The 13832-nt window shown below is 43.8% G+C and overlaps 1 protein-coding gene across 2 annotated transcripts; it reads right to left on the bottom strand.

Moving 5' to 3' along the window:
- Nucleotides 1-4287: 4287 nt before the first annotated feature.
- Nucleotides 4288-13542, bottom strand: PRLHR (prolactin releasing hormone receptor). 2 transcript variants are annotated; one of them, XR_002047609.3, is made up of 4 exons: nucleotides 13379-13542; nucleotides 12008-13266; nucleotides 8035-8086; nucleotides 4288-7095 (listed from the first exon to the last, which is right to left on the bottom strand). XR_002047609.3 is itself a non-coding variant. In XM_010408380.4 (3 exons), exon 2 carries the CDS (start codon nucleotides 13079-13081, stop codon nucleotides 12050-12052), a length of 1032 nt encoding a protein of 343 aa, XP_010406682.1. In that variant the 5' UTR covers nucleotides 13082-13266; nucleotides 13379-13542; the 3' UTR covers nucleotides 4288-7095; nucleotides 12008-12049. The 2 variants fall into 2 exon arrangements, 1 of the variants encoding a protein (XP_010406682.1); XM_010408380.4 differs by lacking the exon at nucleotides 8035-8086.
- Between the last annotated feature and the right edge of the window lie 290 nt (nucleotides 13543-13832).

The raw sequence follows: 13832 nt of genomic DNA, 5'->3' as shown, positions 1-13832 counted from the left end.
CTGTTTTGTTATGGATGCAGTCCATTGGTAGGATGAGTTTTGATTTGGTTTTTTGTTTGTTGCTTGTTTTTATTTTAATGATCCTTCAGTTTTTGGGGTTTTCACGTTCAATATGTAGGATAAAAGTGAGCTTTATGGGTTTGTGCTGTCCTGATTTTCACAGCTCTATTTTGTGTCTTGCTAGCAGGCAGGGCTGTGCTGGAAAAGCACAGATTTCCTTGGGGAGGAGTGCTCCTAGGTGTGCAGGAGGAGCGAGTGGGAAAAAATGTAAAAACTTACTATCTCCTGGAAGCTCAGTAGATGAAATGGTTTAAAGCAATAGCAGTACAATTTCTGACTGCTGGCAGGGATTTTCACGGTGTGTGCAATGCGTTCCTCGAAGATGTGTGATTGCATCCAAAGGGTGAGGCAGACTTCAGCAGGGAGTGCTGGCAGGGAGAGAATTGCAGCATGGCTGGAAAGTCAGACACCAGCATTAAAGTCCACCTTCTCTGTCCCAGGCCTTCCGGGGCCAGCAGCACTCCTGGCATGCCTGTGTTCAGGGGTGAGGCAGTGAGGGGCTTAGAACTGGGAGCTCTCCTGCATTATCCTTCCAGGCCTAACGTGCCCTCCTTCTGCAGGTGTGGACCCTGCTGGGGAGGGACTCTGAACTGCCCTGAGGGCTGCAGATCTCAGAGTTGCTCTGTGCTGCCTGATTGCAGCCCAAGCTGCCTTGCTGTAGAGCTGTCACCAAGCAGCAATGCGGTCACAAGTGTCACAGCACTCAGGACCTGCAAACACCTCTGCATGTTCCCTGTGCCCTCCCTCTGGTACAGTCTCCTCTGCAGATTTTGGCTTTTACTTAACATAAGGATTTTACTTCTAGCTGTCCTTTTGACAGTAATGGATCATTAACTAACAGCGATAAAACTGAAAGCGTAAATCAGTCTCCTTTAGGGAATTAGAAAGCAGGTTTAGGATGCAGGCCATGAAGGGCAAGAGTTCACTGTAATCTCAGACAAGGCCCCATTAACTGTCCTTGCCAGCCATCCCCACCTGTGCCAGGTGAGGAACAAGAAGCAGAAGTTGAGGTTTGAGCTGCAGAACCATTGGCATCTGCCAAGGGAAAGCCTTGAGTCCTGATGTTCGAGTTTGTTTGCCAGGGTCTTCCCTGTAAGACAGTGAGGGGAGTCTGGGCTGCTAAGGAGTTCTCTCTGGAGACTGACGCTGTCTCTGATTGGAATTTGGGTGGTTTTTTCCTTTTTTGAGACAGGGTGAGATGAGAAGAGCCAGAGCTTTGCTCAGGTCAGAGGTGAGGGAGGAAAATGCACAAGGTGTCTCTGCCCCAGAGTGCTCCCAGCCAGGCAGTGGGATGAGATGATGAAGCAGCTCTGCAGGCTGGTGTGTAGCAAGGCCAGTTCCCAGTCCTTTCCCTGGGATCTCCAGTAATGTAGAAGGGCTCTGCTATGTATCTGTGGGAGTGAGTTTGCTGATGACTCCCTTCACTAGACCTTGAGGTCAGTTTCCACAGATTAAAAAAAGTTAATTACCTTCCTCTTGCAGGAATGACTCCATTTTCAAGGTCTCCCAGGCCATTAATCAAGTATCTTCTTTCGAAAGCAGTTTTAATTAAAAGTGAGTTGTCATTAGAGCCAGGGTGGCCAAGTCAGAGGTGCATGTCTTCAGAGACCTAACTGGGCTCTGCTGTGGTGGATGGAGTGGTTCATGTTTATGCAGTCCCCACCCCCAGCCTTCCCCCCACTCTGGTACGTTATGAGTAACCTTTTTCAAGTGTCAAGCTGAATATTTTAAACACTGTTTAAAATCTGTGATTTATAGGCAAATCTTCAGAAGAGTTCCATCATCTTGTGGTGCTGAGGGCGTCTCTGTCTGCAGCAGCCCCCACTGCTGTGCTTTGGGGTCAGATTCAAAGGGTCAAGGGAAAGACTTAAAATGTCAGAGTTCATGGCCAAAGTTAGATTCCTGTCTTTGATTTAGGATCTTTTCAAGTTCATTTAATGCTTTTATTACCATGTCTCTCAAGTCCCCCATGTCATGCCCAGGAGGTGGCAGTGGAAGAGCATCCATCACTCCACAAACACGGAGCTCTGAGAGCTCACGGTTCACCGAGGACAGAATCAAGGACTGCTGTACATCAGAGCACAGCAAACAGCTGCACTTTAGGGTATTTTAAGAGGTGTCTTCTATCTGTGATGCCCCAAGTGCCAGAATCTGTGGCTCCATAGTTAATAACTTGGAAATGTGTAAGGAAACTTGTTCACTTGAAAGTCAGGAGGAGAAAAGCTCTTCTGAAAGCGTAATTGCAAAGCACTGGGTCTTAAGGCAGTTTTAATCATTTTAATTATGCAAATGAGTAAAACATCTGCATATCAAATCCACTGCAACCTACTAAAAGACATACAGGATTCTCACAGTGAAGCAAACTAAACAGAATTGTGCCAACATCATGTTGTAAGTTCATATTTGTTAATGAGCCTGTGGCCCCCTTTTTAACAGCCTTCATGTTGGGATAACTGCCTCCATGGAAATGCACAAGGAGGCATTAGAGAACTGGAAAGTTTCACACTACCTGAGCCTGGTGCATTTTATTCCAAGATGCTGCAGAAGAATATGACAGAATTAATGTCAGAACCACTTGGGGTTATCTTAGGGAAGGCATGGGATGTAAATAAGCATCAGAAAACTGGACAGGAGCAAATATATTCAGTTTCTAAGAATGGAAGGAAAAGATTAATCAGAGATTTGTCTATCAGTCAGCTTACCTTCAAATGCCAGAAAGTCTTGGAAAACACAAAATCTTTGTGAGCAATGAAAGAAAACGAGGCAATGAGGAAAGTCAAAATGGATTTTTCAACTGCAAATCCTCTCAGAGCAAACTCAGTTCTCCTTATGAACGGGCTCTAGGCCTGGATAGAGAGGAAACAATAAACACCATCTAAAGTCACAGAATGAGTTTTGATACCTTCTCATTCAAAAGGGAGGAAAGTAATTAGTATAGATTTGTCTCCTTGCTCAGGCAGATCTCAGGTTTGCAGAGGACACGTGACATGGTCTGAAGCTGAGGTGGTCTTCACATGCCTGTTTTATGTGGCCAGTGCAAGAGGAAATAGATTAGATAATATCAACAGGAGCAAGAGACCCACTTGGAACAAGAAAGGGAATAATAAATCCATGGGGATGAAATCTGAAACTTTCTTAAAAAATTATAACAAACTGTGGACAGCATTTCAGGACTCTGGGAGAAAAGGGAGGTCTACGATTAAATGGAATGTCAAATTCTTCATGCACCCACAAACAGTTTGTGTCAATTTTCATTATTCTTTTCTGTATTTATTTTCCCAAGAGATGAGGAAAGGCTTTTTTACTCTGTTTTAATAGACTACTTTATCAGTATCAGATAGTTACTCTAATCACTGTCTTGCATATGTGGGCTCTACCTGGCTTCATGTAATTGCTTCTCCTGATGACACAACCTTGGCAAACTTGTTTAATAAGCTGAACCCTCTCGAAAACACTCCCTGCCTGCAGCAACACGGCCAGTATTTGACAGGGGGGCTCTGTGTGTGCTTAAAGGCTCTGCCTGCTGGGCTGGGGGGCAACTGATGGTGGTGGGAGGACACCATGTTCATCAGCATCATCATCAGAGGGTGACTTCTGATGGGAAATGAGATGTAAGGGTTGCTGGGGCTAGGGAAAACAGGTCTTGTTTCTCTAATGAAGAAAGAATTAGTGAGAAAAGAGCTGACTAGCAGGTTCCAGGGAAACGAGATAATTTAGAAGAATACTTTGGTGAATAAAGACCCAGCAATTTTATCAAATCTATTAATGCTGAATGTTGAAGGGAAACTCATGTTAACTTCTTGTGAAGAGATGGTACTTGATAAACCTACTAGCTCCAATTCAGGGTTTAGTTTTAGCTCTGCATTAGGATGATAATTGCATGTACTTGTGCTCTGCCTCATGGTTTGTGCCACATGGACTCCAATCTTCCAGAGCTGTTAGGAGGAGATATCAGATCTTGGATTCTTCCTCCTACTGGAAACTGTACAGAGTGTATGGAGGGAGGAGCTGCTGCATCCTGAGGGCTTCTGATTTATAGGGGGGAAAAAAACTACCCAAAAGGGAACTTGGGAACATTATATAACAGGAAACAAGTTGGAACTTCCCTTGTGTTCTGTTTTTCTTCTACTAATGCAGATTAATCTGTAGGGCTTGCCATTTCTGCAACTATTTTAAAATAGGTGAAACTCAGCGTAGCTCCACATTACCTTTTATCCACCTCATTGAGTCTCAATATTTGAACATAAATAGCTTCAGATTTAGAAAGCTGTACTGACACTCTTCGTTTAATTTTCATTCACAGCTGTTAAAAATTTTAAAATTATTCTTGTGTCAACCCAGCCTTCTCCAAAGCCACCTTCCACCCCTGCTTTTAAACACCTCATGTTAGAACTGGATGAGAAAGCACTTGCCTAATTATCCCTATTTTCAGCAGTGTAAATTAAGCAGTTTTTTGAACATCACGTTGCAGATTCAGCTCGTCCAGCTAAATCATTTTAGCACTAAAAATCCTGTGCATTTTCTTCTTGCCATCAAACCTTTTGTGCTTTTCTGTTTATTCAGCAAACCCACAATTGTTTAGAAAAGTACCAAATATTCCACTTGGCCATACCTTCTTCAATGTTGAACAAACATTAGAACACCTTCTACCCCCCTCAAAAGTGATCTAAACCCCAGGAATCAAGGCATTTTAAGAACTATTTATTTTTTTATGTGGATCCATTCCTTTAACATCTTGAGAGTCTGGGGTTGGTTGCTTAGTTTTTTGCTAGATAATAAATTTCACACGTCTAGAGAATATTTTTAGCCTGGGGTTCCAGGTTACTGTACCACTTCTGGAAAGCAGATCTGAACTAAACCCACAAATCAGACTTAAACTGTGTAAGAGTGAGTGAATGCAGACAGCACAGACAGCATCCCAAGGCAATTGTTTGTACAATGCTCCAGGAGAGGTTTCACTCAAAATGTGTAATGCTGAAGTGCAGAATATGCTCCTGTCTGGGCTGAACTACCTCACAGCCACTGCTGAGGGTGCAAAGGGAAAATGTCACTTCAAATGCTGCATCTCTGAATTTGTGTGCCTCATACTGAGATGAAGGGAGATGTCTCTGCATGAAAAATAGCAGCCTGAATTTCAAGAGCCTTTCCTTAAAATATGTGTGGGGAGGAGTTAAGTCTTCCCAGTCAACAATTGAAAGACCACTTTTCAATGTTCTGGTACCTTTATCCAACCATTTAATGATTTCAAGGTCTAGGCAGTCTGGGTTTAAATTCCCACTTGTTTTATATCCTCCCCCCCATCCCTAAATATTTTCAGGCGTTACAGACATTTAGGCAGCATTTACAGGTGAACAGTGCCATTCCAAACTAATTCGTGGGAATAGTTTCTTCATTCAGCAATAAACAAAGAATGTTAAGAACCATGAAACATTGCAAATCTTGTCAGACACTGTATACGAGGTTTTTGGGGGGGTCAGAACTGTTTGGAACAGTGCTTTCCACAATGCTTTAAAAGCAAAGAAACCTATATTTTTGTCACTACAGCAAAACACAGGTCTTCAAAACCTTCCCTGCACTTTGTCTGTGATGTTGTCAGAACTTTGACAGGTGGTGATTTGTATTTCCTCTGTCCTCAGTCTGTGACAATTTTCCAAGAGGAGATATTATCAAAGCAATCTAGAATTAGCTGTGACAAGTGACAATTGCATGGGTGGCACAAAAGGCTTTTACAAATAAACATTATTTTATACAGCAGACATTAATACATGTTTTAATGAAGGAGTGATTCACAATGATAATATTATTGACTTGTTAAGATTTAACAGGTCTGCCATATGCTGTCTAGTGCTTCAGATGGTTTCAAATTTATTTTTACTTGTTTTAATCTATGCATATTAACAACAGATGTTGAATTTTAAAATGATCCAATAATCAAGAGGAAATCATTCCAAAGCTGACTGGTGAAAATTTTGTCTTGTTAATGATTTGAAATACTTTGTATGTAGTGTATACTGGCTATTTAGTTCATAGCTAACTCTTGCACATGACATCTGAACTATTTCCATTTTATTTCCTCCAGTGGCTGAGGAGTGGTTGTGTTGAACACTTGCCTTGGAACTCCATCCCCAACCTTTCAATTATTTTTATTAAAAAACACCCTTTCACAAGTGCATCTGCCTTCAACTCCTCTGTGTGCATGGACCTCACACTAATGTTCCTGCTTTTGCCTGGCTTGCCCCTGTTGCACTGAGGGGCTGAGGGCAGGGAAGAAAGATACCATAAAGCAAACACACTGAGCTGAGAGGCCACAGGTGAGGGGCCACACTCACAAGAAGGCCTGAGTGGCTCCTACACTCATACAGGAACAGCCTCTGGGTGATTTCAGATTTACTCTTTGGCTGGTTATTGTTAGCTTGAAGTCTAAAAATATTATTTATTTCTTTCTTTCTTGCCGTGCCACCATGAGCCCAAGATGGGGTTGGTTTACAGCACAGTCTGTTGCTTCTCCTTCCCCCTCCTGAACGCAGCAGGTCACAAACTCAACTGTGGGTGGTGGCAGCCTGGGACAGTGCACCACAGCTCCCATGTCATTTGCTCTCACATTTTCACCTGTCTTGTGGGTGTGATGGAGTAAACAAACACATCTCACTGTGGCTGAGAAGCCGTAGAAAGAGAGACAACACCTCGAGCTGATCAACTTCCCCAGAGCACAGCTGCCTTCTGGCTGATGCTTCTGGGAGAACCTGAGCTGCACTGAGTGGTCCTCAGCCCCACAGCCAGCACCAGCTTCTCACAAACCACAGCACTGAAGCCACTCCTGCTGCTGTGAGCCACAAGCTGCCTTCCCAGCATGTTATCTGGAAACCCAGAACTGTGCTCAGCAGGAGAGGCAGATCCCATCTCCACGCTGGAAAGCAGCAAGCTTCTCTTTGCCGTCCTCTTGCTGCTGCTTGTCTCCAGCACCTCATGGAAATGTAGGAATTGTAGGAAATGTAGATGTAGGGATTTAAGCCATCATCTCCTTTTGGATGTTCCCTGCAGAAATTAAAAAAAAAAACCAAAAAACACAGGGAAATTACAATGTGATAATTAACATAAACAAGATGCAAAGGATGGAGAGCCCAGCCAGCTGCAAAGAGATAGCAGTGATCCCAAATTGATTTCCAATGGGCTGGAGACATGAATCAGGGAGTTCTTGAGTGTGTGCTTTATTATTTATATAAAGTACTGGTTTCATTAACCTAATTTGACAAAGCAAGCTATAGAAAGGGAAAGCCAATCCTATCTGGTGAAGAGAGTAAATTTATAGATCCCAAAGGGACATAACTCCCATTGAGATATATTTGAGCTTCATGCCCTTAACCTCTCACTTTTTGCCCTGTAGGGAGGCAGCCTGACCATCTAGTAATTAGTCCTGAATCATTTAGGTTGGAAAACACCTCTAAGATCATCAAGTCCAACAGTTAACCCAGCACTTCCAAACCCACCACTAAAGCATGTCCCCAAGTGCCACATTTACACATCTTTTAAGTCCCTCCAAGAACAGTGACTCCACCACTGCCCTGAGCAGCCTGTGCCAATGCCTGACCAGCCATTTGATGAAGAAATTTTTCCTGATATCCAATCCCTGTGTAATCCTGTGTGAGTTCCTAAAAGAGAGAGTACTTAGATGTCTTTTTCTTCCCCAGGGAGCACTGAGAAAGTGCCAATATTCCTAATTTCAGGTGGCAACAACCTTGAGGCTCCTGCTTCTGCTGAGTAGTTTGATCAATAGTTTCAAAATTCTGGGGGAGAGTTAGGAGAGCAGGGAGCAGAGAAACACATAACACAAAATTTGGTTGAAATCAGCCTGGGAAAGCCTATGTCATCTGGTTATTTCAGTGCATAGTAAGAATAGACTTCAAACCTGCTCTTGAGACAGGAATTGTGATAATGATTTCCAAAGGAAAAGTGCCATTAATACAGGATGGATACCTCAGGTGCATCTGCAGCTCCTCTCTGGGACTTTCAGTAAAGCATCTTGTTGCTGTGGAGGGAAATCAGGTACAAAGGATCAGAGCTAGTGATGGTTGTGACGCAAAATGAGGCGACTGAGCAAGGGGAGAGGTATTTACTTGATGTAAACACAAAAGCCAGAGCTCCAAGTGTCAGACCAGGCCAGCTGCAGACCCACACAGCAAATGGTTCAGTTCAGAGCCTGTGTGTCTTGCAGAAAGAAGAGAGAAAAGGATGTTCTTCATTTTAGAAAGCCCTTTCCCCTTTAGGAAGCCTTCCCTTTCTGTATGCTTTCCATGAGGCAGAAATGTTTGCTTTGACCCTTGAGCAACCTTTTCTCCAGGGTAAGGAGGAAGAATGTGACTATTTTTTTTCTGAGAAAAGGAAAAGATAGTGGGCAGTGAGAGGGGAGGGCTGAAGGTAAAAGTTTGTACTACATTTCTTCATGCAGAAATGGCCAAGATGGCAGTGGTTTTACCACCAGCAGGTTGTTTTTGTCCCTACCCTTTTCTCATCTGGTGGGCAGATTGATTGATGAATTGTACAGCTCTCTCTGGTGTTGCACTTTTTTCCCCCAGCTGCAGGTGCACCATTTTCAGCTTTTATCACCTTAGACAACTAATTATAACTCACCACTGACACCTCAACAAGCAAAATTTGCTCAATTAAAGCTGTACAGAGCATCTGTTGTTCAGCAGGTATGAGAAACACCAGCTTTTCCCAGCCCATCTATCAGCTGTGAAACACTCACCCCACTCCTGTGAGTAATGATCTCATGGCAGGAGCTGCTTTTGCCCATGCAGACAAACTGTCATTCCCCAAACACAGTACAAATATAACCCTGAGTTTTCTTCAGCCAAGAACAAGGAAAACTTATTTAAAGCAATGCATTGCACAGAGAAGTTAGTCTTTGGTGACTGTTCTGAGAAGATATTCTTAAGGTGGGGGAAAGACCAACTCTACCTGACCCTGACTAAGGTTTGATTGTTTTCCTTTGGCTGCCTGATTTCAACTCTAGTGACCTTTGGTCACTTTCTAGTTTATTTTCTGATCAAACACTGATTCACTTTCCTATGTGTTTCATGGGTACATTGCCTTTTAATGCCAGCCCCACTTTTGACCACAGGGAGTAGCTTATGTTTGATCAAGCACTAGAGTAATTAACAGTTTTATCAAGTTTTGAACCAAGCCAGTCTACAAAATAAAAGCATGCCCTGATTTCTTAAACTGCAATTTAAAAATATACCACCAAAATTACCTCAGTGATGAGCCCTGGTCCTTCCAAGAACCACAGCAGTTCCCTGGGGACGGGTGGAGATTAGCAAACACGTTTCACATGACAGCTTTCAATATATTTATTTGCATAACTGGATTACAGAAGTGCATCAATGTGCCTCTAAATCTTATTATTGTTTATTACTCTGGATATCAGAAAAACCAGTAATTAAATTGGGCAGAGATTCTTGGGTCTCAATTAGGAGAACTGAGGCTCACTGAACGTGGCTGTGCTTTGTTCCCTGCCCTATGGAACCCCCAGTCCTCAAGCTCAGGGCTGGACCTCCTTTGTGCAGGGAAAGCCTGGGGAAATGGCATTACAGACCACTGAGGTGGGCCAAGGGGGGTGTGGAGGAGAGAGAAGGAGCTTCAGGAGCCCACAGCTGGGCAATGCAGACCATTTCAGGGACCATCTGAAAACCTTATGAGGAGGGCCTGAAGCAAGGGCAGGCTCTGAGATTTCTGCTGCAAATCTGCATCCTGACAGAATCAAGGCACGTACAGGTTAAGCCAGCACTTAGATGAGGGTGCCAGCTGTGCTGGGCATCTCCAGGAGCTGCCAGACCTTGGCACTGCTCTAACAGCAGCTCCAGAGGCAGCTGGAAGCGAGATATTCCCAGTGTATCCATCACTGTGGGAACAATCTGTGCACTGAAAAGCCCTTCATTTCTGTCTCAAGGAAAATCAAATAGAGAGAGAAATCCTTGTTTGCTTCATGCAGGTCTCTGCAGTTACCATCTCCAGTCATTATCATTCAAGAGAACATGAATAAGTCAAACTGCAGTGATGGCAAATATAGGAAAAAATATGATGGGTAAGGAGGAAATGATCCCAGGACTGCTGTGGTTCAGGAAGTCTGGGAAAACTCCACTGGGCTTTGGATCACTAGATGACAGCACTGCCTGTATTTAGTGCAGGAGGTTGTAGAGATTATAAGCCACCTCAGTGTTAATTAACCTTTGCAAACTGAAAAATTGACAGTTTGAATTTACTTAATTCCACAGAAGAACAATCTCTAAAAATCAGGATTTTTTGTTACTTGAAGCTGCTTTTTGCATTGCTGTTTCAGTGCTGTCTTGGTGTCCTGCTCTCTGTGCTCTTTAAAAGAGTCCTGAAAATAAGGGTGAAAAGCATTTAAAATTAGATTGGTTAGTTTGAAAGTGGGCTTTTTGCCTTTTCAAAGTGACCAGTTATTCCTGTAACTTGCTATATTGACCTCCAAGGACAAAACATTTCCTGAAATTCAGCAAAAGCAAAACACTCTTTAGAAGGTCACTCAGATCTTTAAATTGAGGTAAGCAAGGCAGACACACATATTCACAGAGTGAATGCAAGTAATGCCCACTTTAAATGGACCTTCTTCATTGCGTGCCTCTGTAGTCAGCTTTTAGTGTCCTCATTACCAGCAGTAGAACAACTTGAAATTCTAGGAAGCTCGTGAAATGGGATTTCAAAAGTTTTCCCAACACTTTTCCCAGTGTGTGCATGTGGATCTGGGGGATTTTTAATCAGATTGATCTTACTGGAACACAATGAGCAAAATGATATTCACAGTTTCACTGTGGGAGTACATTTACAAACTAAAGCAACCATCCTCTCTTTCTTCCCTCTCTCCTCGTGTCCATTTTCATTGCCCCCAGCACAGACCTCTCTGGCCATGTGCAGGTGTGGTCAGAGAAATGCCCTTGCTGACCATGGTCAAAACTGCCCCTGGACTGTGCTGCTTCCCTGGCTGATCTCAGTTCAGTACCAGGAAGTTTCTCATGCTAACCCAGATTCCAGCTGAGCAGGTTGGAAGAAACCTCTCAGAATCAATGTGTGCTGTCAGAACTCCATCCTGCACACTTAACTGTTAACTCAGATATTTTCAGGGAGGAAGAAACTAGAAACTATTAGGTTGATTATAGCTTCTACCTCACTTTGAAAGGTGAATGTCAAAGGAAATTGTTTCTTCCCAAAAGACTCCTCCAAAGGAGAGTGCCTGCCCCTCTGCTCTGTTTGGCAGCTCTTTCTTCGGCTGCCCGTGCAATGCTCATGCTTGGCTTAACATCCACAGCCCCTCCAGCCCTTTGTCTCTTAACAGACACCTCCAGAAGGGCAGTGCCAAACCCTCTGGCTCTCTCTGGAGATCAAATCTCATGGCAAGAGTGCCACATGTCAAAATCAGTTCCTCAAGGAAAGAGTGGAATTCATCTCAGCACTGGCAATGCTGTGAGGACAATGCAGCTGACTTGCAGTACGGTCAGTGAATTGGGGCTCCATGAGACAGCAGCCCTAACCCAAGAAGGACTACAGGGATATTGTGAGTCCTCTACCCTAGAGCCTGTGCTAAGGAATGGACTCTGGGTAGATACACAAATTTAATTTTTTGCACAATCCAGAACACTCCCTCTTTGAGATATTTAGGTTTCATATTCATCCTTGCCTCTTTTTGTCCGCAAAACCTATCTCTGTAATATCCAGAACAGATAGGAAGGATCCCTGTATCTTATTGTGCTGACATCTCCTTGCCTTCTAACTCCAATCAAAGAAATAAAGATATTTTTGAGGCGTGACATCTGCCTGTCATTAGAAGTGGAGGTGCTGGGAAAGAAGCACATGGGAATTGTGTTGTTATAATTGAGCCCTAAGGGCAAATGTCAGGAATGACGACTAATTAAAAGTGAAAAAGACTTACAATGTAAATGTACAAAGGAGTTGCACTCCCACCAGCTCTCATTTACAGCACCACACTGGCCATAATGCAGTTTGTAGCGGGTCCAATTTTCTTCTTCCTCCAGGCAAACATTTTTTTCAGCTCTCCCCTGAAGCTGTCATGGAGCCAGGCATAGAGGAAGGCATTGGTACAAGCAGACATCATTGCAAACCAGTGGCACAGCAGCTGGATGAAGTTGAAGTACTGCTTGTCAATCAGGCTGATGTCTATGTCCTTTATCATGTTGAAGATGTGCAGGGGCAGCCAACAGACTCCAAAGGCTGCCACCACTAAGACCAGCAAGCGAAAAGTCTTCCTCCTCCTGGCACGGTCCCACTCAGCTTGGCCCTGGGTGACATTGCCTGGCACTACACGGTTCTTCAGCTTGACTGAGATCCTCAGGTAGGACAGGGAGATGACAGCCAAAGGCAGAACGTAGGTGATGATGAGGGTGCTGTAGGCATAAGCCAAGCGATCTCTTTTCATGTGGAACCAAAACTCCTCACAGATGGAGAAGTCCAGCTCTGGGAACTCTGCATGGTACGTGTGGACCAAGGCTGGGGCAGCCAAAGTGCAGCTCAGCAGCCAAATAGCAGCCAGGATGTAAGCACAGATAGGGATGGTGAGCCTCCTGCGGAATGGGTACACCATGGCACAGTACCTGTCCACAGCTATGACAGTCAGGGTGAAGACAGACACAAACACAGTGACAGGTTGCATCAGGAAAACAAAGTAGCACATGAAGCGCCCGTACACCCATCCCCGGGGCTCAAAGGCATAGGCCAGGGTCAGGGGCACACAGGTGGCACACATGAGCATGTCTGAGAAAGCCAGGTTGCCTACCAGAAAGTTAGTGACATTGTGCATTTTTTTTGTCTTGCAGATGACATAAATGAGAAGGTAATTCCCAATGACACCAATAAAAACCACCAGCGAGTAGCAGGGGATGATGAGTGGCTTGAAGGACTGAACAAACTGGAGCCCTGAGAACAAATTGCTGGTGTTGCTGTGAATCGCAGAAAGGAAGCTTTGGGAGGTTAAATTGTCCGAATTCATAATTTTCCTCCTTTTGTTGTCTGCCGTCAGCTGAGTGAAGTAGTTACCACTGCGCTGCTGCCGCACTCAATCAGTGGGGATAATGAATGGATTACTGTCCAGAGGTTACCACATGGATGGTAAACAGGCAGCCGTAAATGCAAAAGGTGAACTTGTAATCCTCGAGAAGCAGCTTTCAGCAATTCCTAAGAAAAATCAAATACAACCAATTTCCATTAAAGTCCTCCTGTATTTACTGTTAAATCTAGCTTTTGACAGCATGCCACTTAATAAACATTTAATGCAGTGAGTACTTACTGCTGTGAGTTTTTAATCCCATATGATTTTCCTGTGGATGCCAAGAAATGCCCTAGATGTCTGTCTTCTGCAAATCCAGGAGTGTGTGTGTGTGTGCGTGTCAGAGAGAGAGAGAGAGAGAGAGAGAGAATAGATGAGAAAGAGGGCAATGCGCATTTACAAGCTAAGTGGAGATCACTGTTTTTAAACAGTCTTCACTACTAGGTCATGACAGATTTGTGTTTAAGCTTTTATCCCCATTGGCTGTCCTGGGTATTACGTTGCTCTTTGCGTGTTTTTTACTGATAGTAATTAGTTCTAGAATATCCTTTCAAAAACTCCCCTCTCTTTCCAGTGCATCTATAATTGCCCCTCACAGCTAAAAATCAATTTACATTCATTAACGTGAGCCTGCACTGTATCTAATCCCAGATTCACTTTGCCAGAGCCCCAAAAATACTACCTGTAATTTAGT

This window comes from Corvus cornix, chromosome 6 (assembly GCF_000738735.6).
Source record: "Corvus cornix cornix isolate S_Up_H32 chromosome 6, ASM73873v5, whole genome shotgun sequence".
NCBI classification, from domain to species: Eukaryota; Metazoa; Chordata; class Aves; order Passeriformes; family Corvidae; genus Corvus; species Corvus cornix.
This window is presented reverse-complemented; position numbering and strand designations above follow the sequence as displayed.